This window comes from Phyllobates terribilis, unplaced genomic scaffold, assembly GCF_046119375.1.
Source record: "Phyllobates terribilis strain yellow unplaced genomic scaffold, ASM4611937v1 Scaffold_5__5_contigs__length_657084704, whole genome shotgun sequence".
Lineage (NCBI taxonomy): Eukaryota > Metazoa > Chordata > Amphibia > Anura > Dendrobatidae > Phyllobates > Phyllobates terribilis.
The window spans coordinates 469,542,132-469,566,386 of record NW_027362765.1 but is presented as its reverse complement, the minus strand read 5'-3'; the positions used below and the strand labels follow the sequence as shown (position 1 = coordinate 469,566,386).

Sequence of the window (24,255 nt, the reverse complement as noted above, 5' to 3'; positions counted from 1 at the left end):
CGGCTTTCGGCTGCGATCCAGCCTGTCATGTGAATGTAGCAGAGCTGGAGCCGTCCTGGGAACCATGGAAAGGTAAGGATGAGGTTGGTTTATTATTATTTTTTTTTTGCAGGAGATCGTTGGCTTCAGCTGGAATGGGCGTGATGGTAAGTATGGTTTAATTTAGAACATTAAAGAATTGTGTGTTTATTTCAATTAAAGGACTTTATTCTGGGTGTTTGTGGGTTTTTTTAACTTTGACTATGGGGTTAGTAATGGGGTGTCTTATAGACGCCTCTCCATTACTAACCTGGGCTTGATGTCAGCTGGCATTATAAGCTGACATCAACCCCAGCCCTATTACCCCACTGCCACCGCTACAGGGCAGTGGGAAGAGCGAGGCTAAGTGCCAGAATTGGCACATCCTATGGATGCGCCATTTCTGGGGCGGCTGACTGCTGGTGTTTCTAGCCTGGGAGGGGGCCAATATTCATGGCACCCTTCCTGGGCTATTAATATCAGCCCCCAGCTGTCTGCATAGCCTATGCTAGCTATTAAAATAGGGGGGACCCCACGTCATGTTTTGGGGGGGTCCCCCATTTTAATAGCTAGTAAAGGCTAAGTATTCAGCTGGGGGCTGATATTAGTAGCCTGGGAAGCTCCGTGGGTATTCCCCCCTTCCCAGGCTTCAAACATCTGCCCCAGCCGTCTGCTTAACCTCCGCTAGAGACTAAAATTACGGGGAACCCCACGCCAATTTTTTTTTAAATAAATCCTTTATTTTAACACTAAATGACAAGTGCAGTAATCAACACTATCACTGTACTTATTATATATGTGACTGACATGTTTTTATCTATCTAATATATGTGTGATGCTCTATTCTTTCTGTTCTAAATTGTCTATTACCGGTGTATGCTGCTGATGAATTGCCGGCCGGCTTTTTTAAAGAGACAAAAACACTATTTTTTTTTTAATAAATCTTTTATTTTAACACTAAATAACAAGTACAGTAACCAACACTGTCACTGTACTTATTATATATGTGACTGACATGTTTCTATGTATCTAATCTATGTGTGATGCTCTATTCTTTCTGTTCTAAATTGTCGGGTACCGGTGTATGCCGCTGATGAATTGCCGGCTTTTTTAAAGAGACGGGTGCATGAAAATCGGAGGGCACTAGTGTGTTCCAAGTGCCCTGCTATGTTTTTCATGCACCCTCCTATATACCCTGCCTGCCTGTCTGCCTATATATTCTGCCTGCCTGACATTTAATAGAGCACCGTTCCCATCGATTTGGGCAATTTTTGACCTTCTGCAGACCGCCGGGGGGGACCACCAGAAAAATGCTCGAGTTTCCCATAGACTTACATTGGGCTCATTGCTCGGGTCGAGCACTCGAGTATTCCAATGTGCTCGACCCGAGCTTCGAGCACCTGAGCATTTTAGTGCTCGCTCATCACTACCAATTATGCAAATACTCTCGAATTGTCAGAGTACACTGTGCTCCGATCCTCTCACATCACAGCCCAGGTGCGGAGGAGTGGGGAAAGTAATTTCTCCATCTTCTCCATTGTCTGTGTCCGCGGTAATCACAGTGCACTCGGATGACATCCGAGTGCAGACCGATGTTTCACACGCACCCATAGACTTGTATAGGTGTGATTGAGACGAGTCTCGCTGTCACTCACAGCATGTTGCGATTGTTTTCTTGGTATGAGAAAAAAATCGCATGTTTGAGCTGCCCTATAGAATAACATTGGTCCGAGTGCTATGCGATAAAACATCAGAGAGCACTCGGCTGTGTTATGTGCTTGTGTGAGCGAATCCTAATTGTCATTGTGTTATTACCTTGCTGGGAAAATTGACTTTATCCTTTGGTTTCATTATTAGGTGAATGATGCTTGAGGAACATGAAGATGGAATAGATTCCAGACATATCATTGTGGCCTCAGCATGCCGTAAATATGCATACCTGCATTTGTATGGTGCGGTGTGGATCACGTATTGCCATAGTGGGTCATTGTTCATGAAATCCTAGACCTGACTATAGACACTTGTAGTGATAACAGGAATGAGGCCTATAATTCCGATGAAGCCTGAAAAAGTGAATGTCTCATTGCATTATTTGAGTTGCTGAAAAATGCATCATGATATCAGTATTTGGTTTGATGGTGACTCTACAAACACTTTCACTAAAATCATTTATAAAGCTGAATAGTAAATAAAGTTCTGGACCTCCCATAGTTTTTACACTAAGTGCCTGCAGTTTGTCTCAGGGGCGAACATATCATGGATGCAACCTGTTCAACCGCACAGTGACCCAAGAGATAAGGGGGCTCTTGGACTGTAAAGCACCCATATATTGTTCTTGGATATGGCCCCTTTTCAGTCTGTGTCCGCCACTGGTTTGCCTATAGTCCTAATTTCTATGAGCAATCCTCATACAGTTGTTTCGAGTATATACAGAAGCAATGACCCCATAAAATATCAGTAGAGATGAGAATTCCAGCCGTGAGGGTGAGCGTTCTCTTATAGACTAGCACTGGGAGCGCTGGGAGCTTGTGACCTGGTATCTTGCAGGATGTAATGCATTCACGTTCATTGCACTGTCATGTAGCATCATCATACTGTGATCTGTGGTCGAGGTTTTAGAAATAGTTGCAGATGCAGCTGCAGAGACATTTTTCACACTAAGTCTGTGAGCCCACGATGCATTTTTTAAGCGTTTCCGCAGTGGCAAAAACGCTGCAGAAACGCTTAAAAAACGCTGGGTAGAAGGTCTGCCATGTTCCCCAATGATAATCCGCATGTGCTCTGCACATGCTGCGTAAATTTCCGCTACGGATTATCATTGCGAAAAAAAACGCAGCACTACCAATTATTTTGCTGAAGCGCTGCGTTTTCGGCGCCATTGACTTGCATTGGAATGCATGGAATCTGCATCACTGGATCTGTACATGCGGAATCCATGCGTTTCAATGTGCAGATGGTACCCGGGTGTGGAGGACAGGAGACTCTCCTCTGGACCCGGGTACCATAGAACTTGTAAAATAAAAAATAATTATTATATTTACCTTCTGATGGCCCCCGGTCTCCTTGTCTTCACTTGCCGGCAGCTTGCGGTGGACTGAAGGACCTGCGCTGACGTCATAGTCATGTGACGGCAGGTCCTTCAGTGTAGCGTACCGCGAGCTGTCGGCAAGGGAGAACGGAGCGAAGCAAGACTGCGGGGGCCATCGGAAGGTAAGTATGGATTTATTTATTTATTTATTTTTATTTTTTTTTTACCATTCTTTCGGTCACACTATATACAGTTATATGAAAAAGTTTGGGCACCCCTATTAATCTTAAGCTTAATGTTTTATAAAAATTGGTGTTTTTGCAACAGCTATTTCAGTTTGATATAAGTAATAACTGTTGGATGATGGTGCGCGGGAGCAATAGTAATGACTCAGAGTCCAGTGATATGCAGTCCAGGGTCTTTACTCACAGTTTTACACTCCAAGCCACTTCTGCAGGTAATGGCTGCCCACGTCGTGCTCACCAGGTGAGGGGCTCGCCAACTCCCAGGTACCTTTAGAATGCTTTTCAGGACCCCTTTCGTGTGTCCTTTCTCTGGCCTGTCGTACCCCACAATTGACTACGTTTCTGTCCAGCTGCCTCGGGCCTTGGCGGGCAAACGTATGTTCCGTTTCCCTGGGTCCTATATGGTGCCTTCCTGACGGGTGTAGTGAGGGTCCGTAACATGTGCAATGCCACGGCCTCCGATTACTAGCTGAGGGTAGTTGACCTCCTCCACTAGATGAGGGTTCCGGTTCCCTTTCTTGGCCTGACCCCCCTACTTTGGTAGCGGCGGGCGTGCGGTGGCGGCTGGCCGGTCCGCACTCCTGGGGTCCCTTCACTCCACTCCTGGAGCCTCCTCCGTTCCTCTCCTTTCCTTCTTTCTCCTCCAGGCCCAGGCCTTAAGACTTGGCCTGCCTGCGGAGCAGAGCCCATAGAGAGCTCCTGCTCCCTGCCTCCTTCTCTCTGCTCTCTTCTTCTCAACTCTACTTCTACTCCCTGACTCTAAGATGGTGCCCACCATATATACTCTCCTATACAGTGCACCCGGGATCTACTCTCCCCACCCACACACTACCGGGTTCCCCCTTTCTAGGTGTTCCCTCCCCCCCACTCCAGCCAGGGACAGGGACAGTTGGGCTCACTCTTGGGAGCATTGTCGCCCTGCCCCCCGGAAATGTGGTGTAGTGCATGTGGGTGTTAGCGTCCTGAGCCACACTCCATCCTTACCTGGAAGTGAGATATCTCACCTCTGGGTGAGATGCAATATCTCTGTAGCGACCGAACCCTCGGGACGCTACACAAACGTTTCATCAAAAATGGAACCTGGCAGATAAGTTTGTTTTTTTGAACATTGGTGGCTGAAAATAAACATCTTTGACCGGATCGTCAGATCATTGACCACTTTGTGAAAGGGGGCTCAGAGCCAGTGCTGTGGGCCGGTTCTGACTTCTTTCACCCTGAAACCCCTCTTGTAAGAGGATATTTCCCCCATGTGTGCTGTGCTGTTGTGCTCGCTCTGCCCTTACTTGTGGAGTGGATGCCTCCGCTACATCTCTGTCCTCAGGACCGGGATTAGTAACACACACACCAGGAGACCTTGAGTCCGTTTTAATAGGTTCGGTTTTACTGTACAGTTCAGATACATTTGGCTGTGGCATACAGTATGGGGCAGAGCCCCGTCCGGTTGATGTTCCCATAAAACAGTACACTGCCTGAACTGTCAGCCTTTTCCTCTTATGAAAGAATGAGATATGGACCCCAATGCATCTTCTGGGCTATAGGCCCCAAACTGTACAGGTATCTACACTAGACTCCCAGTGTGCCCTCCTGCTGTTTGGAATTGGTACTGTTAGGACCCAACGCAGCTTGTACGCGAACTTGAACCTTTCACTAACACTGTCTGATACTCCTTATCATGAAGTGCTTCCCCTTTTTATTTGCTATAACCCCTGTTTATTTGCGATAACCCCTCCCAGTATGTGGGTTATTCCAAACTATTTAACTGTATCTTACCCAGTGTGTACTAACTGTATCCCTACAGGCCTCCAATGGTTCCCCTATTGGAAAGCCCTCCCCAATCCCTGGGGACGGCCTTGAGGTTAGACCTCCAGGAAACCGAACACAAACCGGCCATTAGGATAAAATACATTTTTATATATAAGTAACATATGCAAAACAAAAAAACTTTCATCAAATTTAACCCACTTGCCACAGCGTCTTCTTGAGCACTGCTTACCCTCTTACATTTGCACAGGGTCACCCGTTGTTTTAAAGTTTTTGTAAAGCACCTTGCTGATCAATAGGTTTAGTCTGTCATGTGGCATGTATATGATGAGTATGTGTATGAGTCTGTTCATGTATGTAGTGAGTATGTATATAACTGCGTCAGTATGTTGTGAGCATGTGCATGAGTCTGTCTATGTATGTGGTGAGCATGTGTATGAGTCTATCTATGTATGTGGTGTGCATGTGCATGATTCTGTCGATGTATGTCGTGAGCATGTGCATGAGTCTGTCTATGTATGTAGTGAGCATGTGTATGAGTCTGTCTGTTAGAACCCTCCTGTTTGTTTTTTCCATCTTGTGTTTTGCAGTCACATGACCATCTGACTTTATATTCCAGCTCCGCCCTTTTGGCTGTGCTGGACTTCAGTGTTTGACTGTTTCTCTAGCCAGATGCTTCTGTGCCTTTCTCTGTCAGTTCGCTTGGTCCTTCTGGGACGTCTAGTACCTTTTTGTCAGTTTGTCTTTTTGTGTTCTGCAACAACTTGTCTGTTTAGGAGGTGTCCCATTTTTGTCCCAGTCCTTAGTTCTTTTATGACCCCTCCCTTTATGCTATAGGTCTCCGTTCAGACTAGCCGAGGACTAAGGCGGGTCTGTTCGCCAGGAACAGGCAGCCCGCTACATCGTAGGGATTCAGCTTAGTCTTACTGTAGGGACAGCTTTCCCCTATCTTTCCTTAGTTCATGTTGCAGATCATAACAGTAAGTCCAGCCCAAAAAAATAAAGAAAAGAAATTCGGGGATCAGTATGGTTTCTGTCCAGGATTTGGCTCAACGCCTGCAGGGATTGTCTCTGGAGGTGGCCGAGCTCCAGCAACACGTGAGTAGCTGTTCTGGAGCACATTTTGCCGAACCCAAGGTAGGACTGCCTGATTTTTTTTATGGTAAACAGCAAGATTTTTTTTCCTTTAAAAATGCTTGTTTGTTATATTTTCATTTGAGACCTAGGTCATCTGGGAATGAATCACAGCGCATTGGTTTTATTATGTCACTTTTGCGCAATGAACTACAGGGGTGGGCCTTTTCTCTCCAACCTAATGATCTGTGTTTAAGGTCTGTTGAAGAATTGTTTTCTGCTATGGGGCTATTATATGACAATCCTGATCTAATCTCATTTGCTGAGGCAGAACTCAGGCATTTGAATCAGGGGTTAGGTAATGTTGAAAATTATTGCACACACTTCAGGAGATGGGCCTCAGAAGTTAAATGGAATGATCCTGCGCTGAAATGTTTATTTCTTGCTGGTCTGAGTGAAAGGGTTAAGGATCTGCTAATTGCATTCCCTGCACCTGAGACTCTGCAGGATGCCATGCAATTAGCCGTTCGTGTGGACAGGGGGCTGAGGTGCAGGCTGAATGAGGTAAAGACTCTTGTAATGTCAGTTCCTAGTCCCCAGAAAATCTACTCAGATGGCGGAGAACCGATGGAGGTTGGGGCGATGTCACTCCGCTCTCAGGAAAGAGACCGGAGGTTCGCCAAGGGATTGTGTCTTTATTGTGGTAAAGCTGACCATTTGATTAAGTATTGTGAGCTTCGTTTAAGTAAAGAAAAAAAAAAGGTCAGTTACGCCTGTATAGCTTGTTTAAGCTCTGCAGGAGTATTTATTTCTGGGAGTACTACTTTGCAGGGAGATTTGATTGAATTTTAGGTATTTGTGGATTGTGGTTCAACACTTAATGTGATTGATAAAGTTTTTTTGTAAAACCTTAAATTGAAATCCAAACCTTTGTCATCTCCTATTTCTGTGATTGCAATTGATAGCACTCCCTTGAAATGTATTACTCACAAGGTTGCTGCATTTCCCCTCACTATCAATGGAGTTCACCAAGAAATTTTGGACTTGGTTGTTTTCGATAATTTACCCTCTCCGGTTGTTCTAGGATTGCCTTGGTTAAAACTGCACAATCCTTTACTGGATTGGTCTACTAATGTGATTAAGTCTTGGAGTCCGAAGTGCTATGATAAATGTTGTAATGGTCGCATTGCGGCTGTGGAAAAAGGGGAATTACCTGTGCCTATTCAGGATTTTTGGAGGGTTTTTTCGGAGGAGGAGTCGCAAGTTTTACCTCCTCATAGGGATTATGATTGCGCCATTGCGTTTGTTCCGGGAGCTACTCTTCCCAAGAGTCGCTTGTTTAATCTGACTATCCCTGAAAGAAAGGCCTTGGAGGAATACATACAGACTAGCCGGGCTGCTGGTCACATTAGACCTTCTAAGTCGCCTGTGGCAGTTGGATTTTCCTTTGTTAAAAAAAAAGGACGGGGGTTTACGTCCATGTCTGGATTTTCGTGAAATTAATAAGATTACCGTACGCAATTCCTACCCATTGCCGTTAATTCCTGACTTGTTTAACCAGTTAGTGGGGGCCAAGTGGTTTTCTAAAATTGATCTCTGGGGGGCATACAATTTGTTACGAGTGAAGGAGGGTGATGAATGGAAAACTGCTTTTAACACTCCAGTAGGTCATTTTGAGAATCTGGTGATGCCTTTTGGTCTTACCAATGCACCTGCATTTTTTCAGAACCTTATTAATGACATCCTGAGACCTTTGATTGGTAAGAATGTGGTTGTGTATTTGGATGACATTTTGATTTACTCACCAGATCTAGAGTCCCATTGGCAGAGTGTATGTGAAGTTTTGCAGTTATTGAGTGATAATTCACTCTTTGCTAAGCTGGAGAAATGTGAGTTCGCTGTGCAGAAAATTAGTTTTTTGGGCTACATTGTCTCCAGTGAGGGATTTGAGATGGACCCTGTGAAGGTTCAGGCTGTGCAGGAATGGCCTAGGCCTATTGGTTTGAAATCTATACAGAGATTTTTGGGTTTTGCCAATTATTACAGGAAATTCATTAAGAATTTTTCTGTAATTGTTAAACCTGTAACCGATCTCACCAGGAAAGGTGCGAATACGGCCCAGTGGACTACTGAGGCCATTGAAGCGTTAGAGTATCTCAAAGAGAGGTTCAGTTCTGCCCCTATCCTTATGCAGCCTGATGAGACCAAGCCTTTTTTGGTCGAGGTCAATGCTTCATCGGTGGGGGTCAAAGCAGTTTTGTCTCAGGAGAACAATGGTGGAGTACATCCTTGTGCCTTCTTTTCAAAAAAAATTTTGGAAACCGAACTGAATTATGATGTTGGAAATCGGAAGTTGCTGGCTATTAAACTCGCGTTTGAACATTGGCGTCATTTTTTGGAAGGCGCTAGATTTCCTATTCAGGTTTTCACAGATCATAAGATTTGGTCTATCTGGATGCTGCCAAGCGCTTGAATGCCCGTCAAGCTAGGTGGGCACTTTTTTTTTCTCGGTTTCATTTTTCTGTTACCTATATCCCTGGTACTAAGAATGTTAAAGCCGATGCTTTATCTCGCAGCTTCTCTCCTACGGTCGGTGCTGAGGAGGAGGAGAGCATTTTACAGAAAGGAGTTGTGGTGGCGGCATTGGACTCCTTTTTGGAGAATGGGATTCTGAAAGCTCAAGATGATGCTCCATCTAACACTCCCCATAGGAGGTTGTTCGTGCCTAGAGCCTTTAGGAGAGATTTGTTTGTGGAGTGTCATGAGTCTCGGTTGGCAGGTCATCCAGGAATTTCGGAGACTAAGAGACTTATCAGTCGCAGTTTTTGGTGGCCAGGATGGCAGAGGGAGGTCATCAAGTGGGTGCATCAGTGTACTGTGTGTGCTAGGTCAAAGGCTTCACATACTTCTGCTGCGGGGTTGCTTTGCCCTCTGGAGGTTCCTAGTGCGCCTTGGACGCATCTCACAATGGATTTTATTACTGATCTTCCGGTGTCCGAGGGTTTTACTGTCATCTGCGTGGTCGTGGACCGTTTTAGTAAGATGTGTCATTTGGTTCCATTAATTAAGTTGCCCTTCGCCAAGACACTCGCTAAGGCATTTGTTAAGGAGATTGTCAAGCTTCATGGCGTTCCCACGGATATTGTTTCTGATAGAGGACCTCAGTTTGTGGCTCGCTTTTGGCATGCTTTTTGTGGCAGGTTGGGAGTCCATTTGTCATTTTTGTCTGGTTATCATCCTGAGTCTAATGGACAGACTGAAAGAAAGAACCAGGATGTAGAACAGTTTTTGCGTTGTTTTGTGGCGAACAATGAAGAGGTGTGGTCTGAGTTTCTGCCTCTCGCAGAATTTACTCTTAACAATCATACGTCCTCCTCTGCTGGGTGTTCTCTTTTTTGTTGTACTGTGAGACATCCGTCTTTTGGTTCGTTCTCCAAATTGGGGTCGGCGGTGCCGGAGGAGGAGAATTTTTCCGGTGATTTGGAGAGAGTTTGGACTAATGTAAGTGCAACCTTCAAGAGGCTAACAAGAAGTCCAAGAAGTATTTTGACAGGAAACGTAAGGAGATTTTGTTTACTGTGGGTGACATGGTTTGGTTGTCCTCGAAGAACCTGCGGTTGAGGTTTCCCTCTAAAAAACTGGATCCTAAGTTTGTGGGTCCATTTAAAGTGCTTCAGGTTGTTAATTCGTCTGCTGTTAGGTTGGATGTCCCTACTTCCTAGAAGATTAATCCTGTGTTTCATGTTTCCTTGTTGAAAAAGGCTGATGTATCTGATAGGGACCCCACTGTCACAGTTCCTCCTGTGGTGGAAGACGGCGAATACGAAATTTCTCGTATCTTGAATTCTAGATGGCATAGAGGGAGATTACAGTATTGTTACGAGTCCGGGTGGTGGAACCTCTGTGCCGAGGTGCAAGGAGGGACCCAGAGGGGCGTGACTAAGTATCCACCCGAACCGACCCGGGTCGTACGGCAGCTAACGACACCGTGCCCAGGGAGGATCCGGGCAGAGGGACCAGGTGCTACTCTGGGGACGACCTTGTAAGAGAGCAGGTGGCTCCTACGGGTCAGAGGGCTGGGGCTGACCGGTATGGTGAATGGACACGGCAAGCAGGCGGAAGTCTCTGGTAGCTGACAGGAGGTCACAGTTCGAGAAAGCAGGGCAAGGCGCAGTCTTTAGGTTTACCAGGAAGGTGGTCACAGCAAGTGACGGCAGGGTCTCCTGGCAGGCTGGCAGAAAGCAAGCAGGTGCTCCCAGGTGAGCGGGCTGACGGACACAGCAGGTAACAGGCAGGTAACTGGTGGACTCTCCCAGGTGAGCGGTCCGACAGATGAGACGGGTAACAGGCAGGTAACTGGTGGACGCTCCCTGGTGAGCGGTCTGACAGATGAGACAGGTAACAGGCAGGAAACTGGTGGACGCTCCCAGGTGAGCGGTCTGACAGACGAGACAGGTAACAGGCAGGTAACTGGTGGACGCTCCCAGGTGAGCGGTCTGACAGACGGGGCAGGCGGATGCTCCCAGGTGAGCGGGCAGATAGCCAAGGCAGGTAACAGACGGATAACAGGCTGGCAGGCAGTACGAGAAGTCAGGCTAGCAGCGGAACCTGAGGGCTGAAGCACAGGTAAGACACAGTGCAAACAACTTTGCTCGGGCACCTCCATTTTGGAGGAGGTGCCTTAAATGTGGGAAGTCCTCTGGCCATTGGCCGGGGACTCTTTAGGAAGACGCGCACTGTCCCTTTAAGAGGGGGGAGTGCGCGCGCGCCCTAAGCACTCTGCTGGAGGAGGAACGCGCGCCGGCCACAGCAGGGAACGAAGTGCAGGGAGAAGCCGCGCCAGGAGCCGGGGGGGCGGGAGAGACGGTGTCCCTGTCTGACATGGGGCAGGGACGCCGCTGCGCCGACAGAGACAGGAGCGCTGGAGGGGCCCACGCGAGGAGCACGGAGGTGAGAAGGACGGCGTCCCTGCCTAGCAGAAGGCAGGGACGCCGATGCTACAAGTATCTCGTCTCCTGGAAGGATTTCGGTCCCGAAGACAGCTCCTGGGTAAGGGCGGATGATGTCTCTGCTCCTAGGCTTGTTAAAGCTTTCCACAAGAGGTTTCCGGATAGGCCTGGGCCTGGAGGATCATTTACTCATATACACCCAGCTGATTGGTTTGACACTATTGGCTATTATAAGTGGACCTTCAGCCACCTGACTATTTGAATATCAGTATAATATATAAACTCCCTCTATTTGTCATAGCATTGCTTTACCTGAGAAGTCAGCTATGCTTTATCATGTTGAGACAGCTTAGCCTTCATGGTGCTACACAGTAGGGTCCCCTGATGACTTCAAAAGGAAGAAACGCGTCAGGACTACAGGGCAAGCACAGGGCTACTAGAGCAGTCTAGATGTGGACTGTCCTTGTTAGGGCAGGAGTATAGGGGCACAGGGATAGTGCAGTCCATATAGGGTGTTAATTGGGGCAGAAAAATACGCCTCCCCTGGACTATTGCCTGCTTACCTGCCTCCCCTTCAGGAAATATCTTGTATTTTTACCCCACTGTGATCTGTACTACTCCACATATTGGGTGAGGACGTTCCATTACTCTTATTCCATTTTCTAAATGTTTTTTTGTATGGATGATAAACGTTTTCTATTGATGATGTCAATGCCATAATCCTACCTTATCTAACTTGAATGCATATGAGAAACGGTTTTCAATCATCCTAAGACGTTTATCCTGTGTCAATGGCAGGATCATCATTTTGACACTATTTGATTTCACTTGAGAAACGTCTAATCTTGTCCGCTCACTTTTTGAACGCTTGACAGAGACCCTGTGTCATTAAGGTTTTATTTATTGATCCTTTCTGACCAGGGTCCGGTACGCTACTTAGATGACGTGTTCTGCTCTCTTATTTGGTTGTTACCACGACCTGGGGAGTATGTGTACTTTGTCTCCGTCATAATTGTCTTGCACCAAACATTTTAAATTTATCTATTAAAAATTATATTTTATAGTCTGAAATGCCCTTGCTATATTCTCTATGTATGTGGTGAGCATGTGTATGAGTCTGTCTATGTATGTGGTGAGCATGTGCATGAGTCTGTCTATGTATGTGGTGAGCATGTGTATGAGTCTGTCTATGTATGTGGTGAGCATGTGTATGAGTCTGTCTATGTATGTGGTGAGCATGTGCATGAGTCTGTCTATGTATGTGGTGAGCATGTGTATGAGTCTGTCTATGTATGTGGTGAGCATGTGTATAACTGCACCCACATATGTTGTGAACGTGTGTATGAGTGCATCCATGTATATGATGAACATGTGTATAAGTGTGTCCATGTATGTGATGAACATGTATATGGATGCATATGTGTATAGAATATTGAACAATATAAGGCAAAGGGAGACTTGTCATTTAAAACTGCTGCCTAGTTTTAAGGGTGGATGGATCAACCGGTCAGATTGTGATGGTAGTCCTACAGATGAACCACTAAGCTCCGCACTTTAACTGCCTTCATGCTATGGTCTACTTTGACCTTGCATCCAGCTGGTTAGGTTGAGGGCGTTCCCTGCTTGCCCATTGCTCCCCAGGGGTTACTTTTAAAGTACAAAGTGCCTTATTTTGTCTCCAGTGCGCTTGTAATTTGATTTGCCTACTGTGAATATCTCATGACTGGCATATTATGTCTTTACAAAAAAGGTAGTATTTTTATACAGCTATAGCAGTACTTCAACAAGTAAAAATGGGCTGACAGGTTTCTTTTAAAAACTTGATGACTTGATCAAAATACTGGAGGAGTGCAGTTTGCCTTTTGTCAAACATAGAATAGGACTGCTTTAATGTTGGTAAACTGAGAGATGTATACCTGCAGCCGGCTTTAAGTGCACAGTGCCTCCTTCTTCTTAGAGGAAGAATCAAACAGAAAGGTTACTATTACTATTTTAAAACATTAAGACTTTTTTTTGTAAATTGTCTGCACCGCGGTACTGTGATTGCTGTAATTCTTTGCAGAATGTACGTTTCTGATCATTTGAACAGTTGTAACAATGAAAATGTATTGACTGTAATTTGTCTCCAATTTATTACTACTTTGATAAAACAACTAGACATATTCTTCTGCTAAACACGTTGCAATGATTCTGACCTTATGCATGATATTATACGATAGTTAGATAACTTGATCAGTGTGTGGCTACTTTATCAGCAGGTTGTGTCTAAAGGGCACTGGAAGAAAAGTGTAAAGTGTAACTAAGGCGAATTTTCCGAGTAAGTTTCTGTATAAACAAAACCTAAGATAGAAACAAAATGAGCATCTACCCCCGGTCCTGCTCTGCTCCCATCTACATTGAGATTGTCTGACGCAAGGTCAGGTTTTAATACTAGAGACAAGATAGGACCATCCTGATTGGGTATACCTTGTCACGGTGGGTGGCTTTTATGCTTTTTTGGATCACAAACAGTGTTTATTAAGTCCCCTATGTTATTTACATGTACTGTTACTATTTACTTACTTTCAGCAGGATAGATGCTCATTTTCTATCTTGGGTTTTGTCTGTTAAATGACCACAGTGTGAACATGCTCTTATACATTGCACACATACCAACTTATGCCCTGACTCATTTCTTTGGTTTTGCTGTAAGTTTCTGTATATCAGGGGTAACATTATTTCTGGTCATTATATGACATATTATTTGCATTATTTATATTTTTCCTCTCTGCAGGCTCTATTCACTAGAAACTGCAGCAGCCTTTTTGTGTACTCTGCCTCCTACTCCTTCCAGCTTCTTCCCGATCCTCTCTCCATAGACTTTTATAAGCTGCTACTTGATTCCTCACTGAACACAACTCTGTAGACAGAAATGAGCAGTTTTTTAGAATAAATCCATGCAGGGATAGAAGAAGTGACCAAAGAGTCATTTTCCCTTAGTGAGATGTATTACAAAGTTTCTTATCTTCACTTGTACAACAAAGTGTAGTTACTCTTCAATCTTGCAATTCAACATCACATTGTGATATCATTTACAGTCATGGCCAAAAGTGTTGGGACCCTTGAAATTGTTCCAGAAAATGAACTATTCCGCTCAGAAAATGATTGCAATCACACGTTTTGTTATACACGTTTATTTCCTCTGTGTGTATTGGAACAACACAAAGAAAACAGAAAAAAAGGCAAATTGGACATCATTTCACACAAAATACCAAAAATGGGCCGGACAAATTTGTTGGCACCCTCAATTTAATATTTGGTTGCACACCCTTTGGAATAAATAACTGCAATCAATCACTTCCTATAACCATCAACAGGCTTCTTACACCTTTCATCTGGAATTTTAGACCTCTCTTCTTTTGCAAACTGCTCCAGGTCTCTCATATTTGAAATGTGCCTTCTCCCAACAGCAATATTAAGATCTCTCCACAGGTGGTCAATGGGATTTAGATCTGGACTCATTGCTGACCACTCCAGTGCTTTGTTTCCATCCATTTCTGGGTGCTTCTTGAAGTATGTTTTGGGGTCATTGTCCTGTTGGAAGACCCTTGACCTAGGACATCTACCCAGCTTTCTGATAGTGGGCACTACATAGGGACCCAAAATCTTTTGGTAATTTTCAGATTTCATGATGCCTTGAATATAGTCAAGGCACCCAGTGCTAGAGGCAGCAAAACAACCCCAAAACATCTTTGAACCTCCACTATATTTGACTGTAGGTACTGTGTTATTTTCCTTGTAGAAGTTTCGGTAAACAGTAGAATGATGTGCTTTACCAAAGATCTCTATCTTGGGCTCATCTGTACACAAAACCCGTTCCCAGAAGGATTTTGGCTTACTCATGTACATTTTGGCAAACTGCAATCTAGCTTTTTTATGCCTCTATGTCAGCAGTGGGGTCCTCCTGTGTCTCTTGCCATAGAGTTTCATTTCATTCAAATGTCAATGGATAGTTTGTGCTGACTCTGATGCACCCTGAGCCTGCAGGACAGCTTGAATTTCTTTGAAACTTGATTGGGGCTGCTTATCGATCATCCGGACTATCCTGCTTTGTAACTTTTCATCAATTTTTCAATGCCGTCCACATCTAGGCAGATTGGCTACAGTGCCATGGGTTGTAAACTTTTTGATTATGTTGCTCACTGTGGACAAAGGAACATCAAGATCTCTGGAGATGGACGTGTAACCTTGAGATTGTTGATATTGCTCAAGAATTTTGGCTCTCAAGACAGTTCTCTTCTCCTTATGTTCTCCATGCTTAGTGTAGCACACACAGACACACAATGCAAAGATTGAGTCAACTTCTTCCTTTTTTCTCTGTTTTCAGGTGAGTTTGAAGGCGCTTCACATGCTTGAAACAAAGTTGTTTACCCACAATTTTGGAAAGGTGCCAACAATTTTGTCCTGTCCATTTATGGGGTTTTGTGTGAAATTATGTGCAACTTGACTGTTTTTCTCTGTTTTTTGTGTTGTTCCATTACACACAAAGGAAATAAACACATGAATAACAAAACATGTGTAAGGCTATGTGCCCACGATGCAGAAATGCTCTGGATTTTTTCTGAGCGTTTCTGCATCTCCCTGTTAGAAAAAAACGCCTGCGGATTTTACATGCGTTTTTTCTGCCAGGTAGAAGCGTAAGTGAAGCGTTTTGAACATGCGATTTTGCATGCGGGTTGTCAAGCGCTTTTCCAAGCGATTTTAGCATCAATGCTTGACAACTTGGTCACACTATATAAATCCATGCAACCGGCATGGATTTATATAGTGACCAAGTAACAATGCTGCAAATGAGGATCAATCGTAAAAAAAGGAATAAAAATGGTGAAAAAAATAAACATATATTCACCTTCCCATGGCCCCCGGTCTCCACTACGGTGCGTCCGGTCTCTTCGGCGGCTCGCGGCGGTGTAAAAGGACCTTCCATGACGTCATTAAGTCATGTGAAAGGTCACGCGACCGCCGACGTCAGCAGTCGCGTGACCTAGTCATATCGAGTTCTTAAAGTTGACAAATCCATTGAGTTTCCTGGGCAGAGGATGCTTTAGAAAACATTCCTTTTTTGAGACTTAAGGAGGATTGTTTCATTTTTTTAAAGTGGTTTTGGAAGTGTTTTATCCTAAAGAATTTTTTTACAGGGTAGAGAGTGGATGAATTTTTCCGCAAGCCACTATATAATTATAAAATAATCCCTACAAATAAATTCTGACAGGTTTCCCAATAGATTACACCCCCTTTAAACTTCTAATACTTATAATTCAGCTTGATATGAAGCATTTATTTGATATTTTAAGAACAGAAAGGTGACTTTCCATGGCTCCAACTTAAAGGGAATGTGATATCACCAAAACACTATTTACCTGCAGATATTGGGTTAATCTGCAGGTAAATAGTGTTAAAACCCTGTGTAGCCGGCTGTCTTGTAGTGCAGCTACACTTAAAAAATGAAGTTTTAATCACGGTGTTATCACCATTTAGCGACTCTCTCCTAGTTAGTGAGGCGGCGCAGGGCAGTGATTACATCACCGCTCAGTATACTGGGAGTCCGACTTTAACCATGCACTCAAAGTGCCGAAGTGTGATTACAGCTGCACTCCCAGTTTACTGATCGGTGACATAATCCCTCCCCTGCACCGCCTCGGTGACTCAGAGAGACGTTACATGGTGACACCGTGATTAAAACTTCATTTTCAATGTGTTGCCGCATTACAAGTCAGGCAGCTGCACAGGGCTTTAATGCTATTTATTTGAAGATTAACCCAATATCAGATAAATAGCATTTTTGTGATGTCAAATTCCCTTTAAGATAATGAGATTGTGTTGAGCAAGAAGATTCGCACTGCCAGTCCAGTCCTCCTTGGCAGCTGGAGCCACGCAAACTTCACTTCTATGGCCGGCATGCTGTGTGGGTCTGGCATTTACTAGGCCCTGCAATGTCATGATATCGTGGTGCGACGCACGTCATGATGTCGCGTGGCCTAGTTAAAGCTAAGGACAGTGGGGTGAGGATGCTAGTGGCGGAAAGGGAGACTGCCAAGTCCAGCTGCCATGGAGGACTGGATTGGATGCCAGACCTGGGCAGAGAGACCTTTTTTCTAATTGACGTAATATGAGTTAGAAGTTACTATTGCAGTATGGTGGCTCAGTGTCATGCAGTGCTGGGTATGAATCCAACCAAGAACACCACCTGCATAGTATTTGTATATTCTCATTGTGTTCGTTTGGGTTTTACCTGTGTCCTCTGGCTAAGGCGTGTTTCAGACGTCTGGATATTTCGGGTACTGGAGAAACTAGTACCGAAGGTATCCGTGTGCACCTGTGTGGCAACCATGTGCCGCATCAGGATCACACGTACCGGCACCTGGGAATCTGCAGTACAGTTAGCGCTGTTTCTGACGCGCCCCTGGGCCTGTGTCGCGCTGCGTTGCGCACGCGGGAGCTTACCCGGAGCCGGATCTCTTGAGGGTTGTAGTCTCGTGGCGGTGATCCGGTCCGTGCCCAGGGAGTCAGACTAAGTGGCGCTGTATCAGCGGTAGATGATGGACGACTACGCCACCCGTTGAATGCAGCTATGGAGCTGCCGCTGCAGGGCAGACCGCTGAGGCCGGTGGAAGGATGGTGCAGCGTGGATGGTATAACCCCCAACGGGAGGGGTATGGCCTCAGGGCAGCCGACGTGGATGATGGGGGTAGCAGGAACCACTCAGAGACGATGCGGTGTAGTTCAGGGTCTTTACTGGTGACAAAGATAGACCCTCCCGGAGTACTGGCTAGCGGTTGGGGCCTGGTCAGTCCTTGAGCAGATGGGATCTCCCCTGGCCAGGCGGAGTTGTAGGCCTCCCGAACTAACGATACTCTTCTGGCTACCTTGCTAGAAGCGAGTATAAGTAGCCCACGTCCCTGAGTGTACCGTGTGGTGCTCACCCGTATGGCCGGTGACTCGGGGCCTTCTAGTAGCTTCCGCTCCACGACGGCGGTGCTGGTCCCATGCGTGTGACCGTGCCTTCGGGTTTCTTGGCCAGAGGACCTGAAATCCCCTGCCTGACGGATTCTGCTGCTGGGTAGGAGTTAGTCCCCACAGCCTCGGACTCCGGGTCCGGTAAGAAATCTTCTCAGTCAGGGCGAGCTCTGCAGCTGCCAGCCCCTGACTCTTTGTAACACTGCTCCCACAGAGCTCCTGTTGTTTCTTCCTATGCTGCTTCTCTTCTCTACTTCTGGCATGGCCCAGGAGCTGGGCCCAGCCGGAGCCACAGCTCCCTGTCAGCCCTCCTGGCTGAACTCTCCCTCTCAACTCTCTAACCCTGCCTCAGCCCCAGGTTTATACAGGGGAAGTTCTTCCCCTCCCAGGACTGGGCAGGAGGTGTGGCATGCATAGGATTCCTGACCAAGAGACCTCCCACCTGCTCTCAGACATAACATTGCATTACTGTGGAAACCAGACCCCTGGGGTGCCACATTTCCATAGGCCAAGTGCTGAATGCTGCCCTCATTATTGTCCCCTGCTTTTGCTCCGAATATGTCACCCACTGTTATCGACCTGATCGCTCACGCCGAGGAATCGGGGAGAATGACTCGCTGCAGTGAGTGAGTCCCGGACCTCTGCTGTGATCCGGGGCCCACTTGCTGCTGCGAGTCATTCTCCCTGATTCCTTGGCGTGAGCGGTCAGGTGGATTACAGCAGGGGACATCTTCGGACAGGTGAGTATAAAGATTTTTTTATTAAATCTTACTTGCAAGCAGGGGACAATGATGAGGGCAGCGTTCAGTACCTGGTGCTTGGGAACAGCGCTAACTGTACCACTGATTCCCAGGCGCTGGTACGTGTCACACTGATGATATCATCCGTGTCTCATCACTGTGCACGTTTTGCGACTCATGTCCGTTTTTTGTCACAGAATGTCAGTGTATTTTTCCCACGGACACAAGGTTTATTTGAATGGGTCTACGTGTGTATGTGTCTCCAGTACGTGTGGAACCTGACACCACAAGTACTCAAAACAGGCGACCGTGTATTCTCTTATCCAAGGGAATCTGTACGATTAAGCTAATCACACTCCAATCAGAGTTTGATCTGAGTGTGATAATGGTGTGCTCCAATTCTCTTCGATGAGAAGATGGAGAAAAAAAAATGTCTCCATCTTCTCCATTCTGTCAGTCCGTGGAAATCGGCCTGCACTCAGTAAGTCATCTGAGGGCAGTCCGATGGTTTCCACACACTCATTGACTTGCATAGTAGAGACCAATCCGAATATCAGATCAAACTCGGGTATGTAGCAATTTTTGTCCCCCGGCCTGAATCGCGATCGGACCGAAACTACGGCCCTAATATATTTCTGTTTTCCTCATTCACTGAATTGCAATTTCAAAAAGATAATGTATTTTTAGATGAAAAAAAAAACATAAAAAGATCTTAACTCCAATATACAAATAATAGCCAGGGACAGTTTTAAACACAATTTATTTTTGTTTTAAATAATCAACTAGATCATCCAGTGTTTTGATTTCATACATTGTTATTAGAGCTATTAAATGAATGCTGTTTTCATATGAATATAATCAACAAATGAAAAGATTTCACCAAAACCCCAAAAAAATAAAAATAAAAATGCCCTTTTAAAACACAGCAGCATTAACAACCTAATATTACACTGCTAGAATGAATACAGATGATTGGCTTTACTGAAAAGAGTCTACATCTTTATAGCCAGTACACAATACAGTAAGGACTTTACATCGTGCCGCCTGCCTTATTGTTCTTTTCAGTTTCTTTTTGTGCTTTTTTTTTTTGCTTAAAGCACAACTTCATTTCTAAAAACCTTACCCCACCCATGTAAAAGCAATACAGTGAGTGCCTGGAACTATGCACTACCGTACAATATATTATTATTATTTTGTTCTTAAAAGTCCATGAGAGGTTGGCAACAGCGATACGATTAAATAAAGGGCTCGTGTGGATAGCTCCGATGTTGGTTTGTGTTCTAGTGTAGCTTTTGCAAAGTTGAACGAAGGCTAAATGAAAGTAAAGTGGGTGATACATGCACCAAAATATTACTTAATCCGAAGAAAAATGATTCGGGATAGCAGAAGTCCCTGTTTCGTTGTGTACTGTTTGCAGCAGAATTAAAGAAATTTGTGTAAAATCTGCTTGGCTTTGTTTTATTTTTATTTTCATATACAAACAATTGAATTGATAATATACAAGATTTTGTGAAGACGCACCCATTGTATACCCCACCGGTGAAGTATTCTCAGACACCTATCAGGTTATATGGATATGTGAGTGATCTTCGGTTGGTAAGTAGTTACCAGGCGGTGCGTTATTAACATCAATTGTAGTCTTGTTAGACTTTTATACAAGTGTCACTTATTTACAGCAAATCCATTGATGATTTATAAAAGAAAATCAAGAGCATTTTAGACCCCAGTTTTCAGGGTACATGTAAAATAAGGCGAACTGTTGCTTATTTTAGTGAATATTGTGTCTTTCACAAGTCCATCCAATTGTCATCCTCTTCGTCGGGTGTTCCAGCGTCAGGAATATCCAGATGCTTGAAGAGACGTCATTAACAGCATGGTCTTTAATATGTACACTGCATTGTAAACGACACACTCCTTGACTCCATCCGAATGAAGGTGATTTCCCATGCTCTGTATAATTGGCTCATGCTAAAATAAAGGTTTCTTGCATAAAAAAAACCCATGCGGTTAATGTGTGGAAGCGGCAAACACACACTTTTTGTTTGTTTTTCAGTGTTCTCCACTAATTGTTTTTTCTTCTGAATACTGGCAGTAACCATTCATCCTATAAAAAAGACAGAAGAATGAGCTTTATATTCACTGTAAGGCTTTGTTTTTGATAAATTCTAGTATTTGGCTTTGACGAAACTTTTTTGATATACTTAGGTGCGGGTTACATGTATTTTTTTATGCGTTTCCGCAGCGAAAACGCTCTTAAAACACATGTGCACTTTTACCGGCAGATTTTCCGCATTTAATGCAAATCTATGGGGAAAATCCGAAGAGAAAACTCAGCGTACCCGCAAGAGAAGTTGACATGTTGCAGATTTGAAACACGCACCGCAGGCGAGTTTAGGCTGCGTAAAATAAAAGCACAGAGGACATGAGATTTCTACAAATCCCATCCACTCTGCTGGAACTGTAAGACGCTGCATTTTTGATGCAGAAAAAATGTGCAGCGTCAAAAATGCAAAAAAAGCTGATCGTGGGAAATTAGCCTTAGGCCATGGCCTCACTATTAGTATTCGGTCAGTATTTTTTCTCAGAAGTGGGAGACAAAACCAGGAGTGGGTGATAAATGCAGAATTGGTGACGTGTTTCTATTATACCTTTTCTCTGGTTGTTCCTCACCTGGTTTTCCCTCCCACTCCTGAGAAAAAATACGGACCAAATTCTGATAGTGGAGCCGTGGCCTTAGACATTTATCAGGACACAAGTGATCAGATGTGTATAATCTACTCTGTGGATACGTGATAAATGTCAATTGTGGCGTTAAAACCTTTAGTGGGTCTTATGTGCAATTGTGTTGCAATTGGTGGTGTTCCACGCTGACAGCTCCACCGATATCATGTGCATTGGGAGATTGCTTATGGATGGGTTTCTTGTTTTTTTGTCTATCATCACATTGGACAATTTGTTGACATGCAGCTTTCTGCATATGTCTTGCATTTCCCATAGTTATAATAAACTAGAGAGTTTTTGGGACTTACAATATTAGATTTGTTGGAGTCCAGATACCCAGCAGCTGCAACGATAATCTGATTTCAGTCCTGGTCAGCACCATTCTCTGCAACGGCCACTACATAGTGAACAGATCTGAGATACTGTTCACCTGGTGGAGTTGTGATTGGTGCTACTCCAGTAAAAGCTTAGGTTTGAGTCAGCCGCAGCAGTCCTCCAGCAGGAAGAATATTCCCTTCTTCTGAACACAACAGATAATGGATAGGAGGATAGGCATGAGAGATGGCCGCGCTGATGCAGGAAGTGAAAGATTCCACACTCCAAGGCAGATGCAGCCAGTGTTATCACTCGGACTGAGCCTTTTTTCACATACAAACTACAAATTGGAATTTCGGAAGATTCACTCTTATCAAGTTAAAAAGGTTGCCTGACTTTATGATTGGATGGTCGTCAGTATCTGATCAATGATGGTCCATCAACCTGTACCCCGATGATCCACTGATTTCAGCTCAGGCCGTAAACAATGAACAAAGCTAGGACAGCACACCCCCTATTTACGGTACCATATCACCCTATGGGCGCTTGTCTTTTTTTTTCTCTCTCGAAATTCAAATTTGACAGATTTAATCGAGTTCGATAAGCATTGAATGTTTCATGCGAATCAAGGGTGCCTTATTATGCCCTGGGGTCTCTCCTGAATCCAGAGCATAATAAATGTAGTGTGAAAAAGGGTAATATTAATACTCACCTCTCCTTGGCTGTCACCTAGTCACTCTCTCCAATCTGGATGAGTGTGAGGACTGAAGAAAGGACTGGACTGGAGGAAGCAACTGGTGAGAGCCGGGGGAGAGGTGTTTATAATCTATTCAGTATTACTCTGTACCCCTCCCGGGCCCTTCAGAATTAAGCCGTCTGCCATTTTGCATAATTCACGCGAAGCAAATCAAGAGGCAAAATGCCTCAAATTGCTTTTCTTATGCTTAATCTGAACCTATCTCATGAAGAGGTTCTTTAAAATATGGAGTTTTGCTAAATATTTGGCCAGTCTATTTGACTATAGTATTAATGGGAGATAATTGAATAGCTGGATTTAGAATATGAGATTTGCACCATCCATGAAGGCTAATTAGTTTATTTTGGACTAACGTGTAGAATATCAAACATACAGCGTGAGCTAATCTGTAGTCTCAACGTTTCCAGACCTTGGCTAATGACTTTGTATTCTTATAAAATCTTACACGCGCACCACTCACCTGAATCACTATAGTATTAAGAATAACTTTTCTTCTCAATGTGTCTGACTTCCTTCTTGGTCTTCACTTTATACCCGTCATTCTAGAATAGAAATAATTTAAGAATTGTTACAGATATAGTTTTTAATGTTTTCATTTTTCTTAAAACCTTAAATAAAGTCTTAAAAAGGTTGCCAGATCAAAATATACTGATGATCTATCTGTAGGTTTGGTCATCAATATCAGATAGTGTGGGGTTCTACAACCGGCACCCTCACCGATGAGCTGTACCCATGAGCGGACATACATTGAATTGAGCTGTACAGTGCAGGTCTATTCCTTGTGTTTAGACCCAGCCACTACCAGAACAAATAACGACTGATCAATGGGGATGCCGGGTGTCGGACCCTCATGATCTGATATTGATTACTTATTCTCCATATAAGAAATCTGTATATTCTGACCGCACAACCCTTTTAAGACAACAGTCGTATTTAAGCTATAGTTCCAACTAATGGCTTTGAGCACCCATTGGCTTTGAAATTTTACATCTATGTCAAGTGGCCTAAAGCTATGAAATTGTGGAGGAACATTTCCGTCTAAGTCAACTGTCCATAAAAAGACTCCGCGTCAACCCTAAATCAATGGCTGGGCACTCTCTCAGGCCTACTCCTACAGTAGATATTTTATCAGAATTAGATTCAGAATGGTTAGTACCACTGAAGCCAATGCAAACCTGACAAAATTATTAATGACAGAAAACATATAACACATAAAGCAAAAACAAGATTCGCCTTTCAATAACCAACTAAGGTAAAAAAAAATGTTATAAGGTCTAAAACCGGTCACCCAAAAGGTGTGCAAAACGTTAACAAGAACAGATTTAAGTTAAACCTTTAATATGGATGAGTTCATCAGGAATACTTACCTAAACTACTACCTATAGAGATCATTCTGGCAGTGGCTGGTCACTAGTGGAAGGTGTCTGCATCATTTCCAGATTGCTTTAGACTTGTTGTTTTATATGAGAATAGAGAATGTGTGATAAAGGCACTTTGCCTTTGGGTATACTTTTATACTCTTTTTTTCCTATCTTTTTTCACATGTTTTCAGAACATGGCACCAATCAGAGTCTAGCCCCGAAATTATCATTGGAGCATACAATCTCTGATACATTGTTTCTCTTTAGTATTTATCTGGTAGTTTGTATAG

General features: G+C 44.2%; 1 protein-coding gene across 35 annotated transcripts in view; it reads right to left on the bottom strand.

The window, feature by feature from the left end:
* Nucleotides 1-19,876: 19,876 nt before the first annotated feature.
* Nucleotides 19,877-24,255, bottom strand: part of ANK3 (ankyrin 3) — a 762,832-nt gene continuing 758,453 nt past the window's right edge. For all 35 annotated transcript variants that reach the window (XM_073685429.1, XM_073685434.1, XM_073685432.1 and 32 more), the window contains 2 exons: nt 23,065-23,146; nt 19,877-20,915 (listed from right to left, as the gene is read on the bottom strand). In XM_073685429.1, the coding sequence (XP_073541530.1) occupies nt 23,081-23,146 (66 nt within the window). In that variant the 3' untranslated portion in view covers nt 19,877-20,915; nt 23,065-23,080. The remainder of the gene's footprint in view (nt 20,916-23,064; nt 23,147-24,255) is intronic.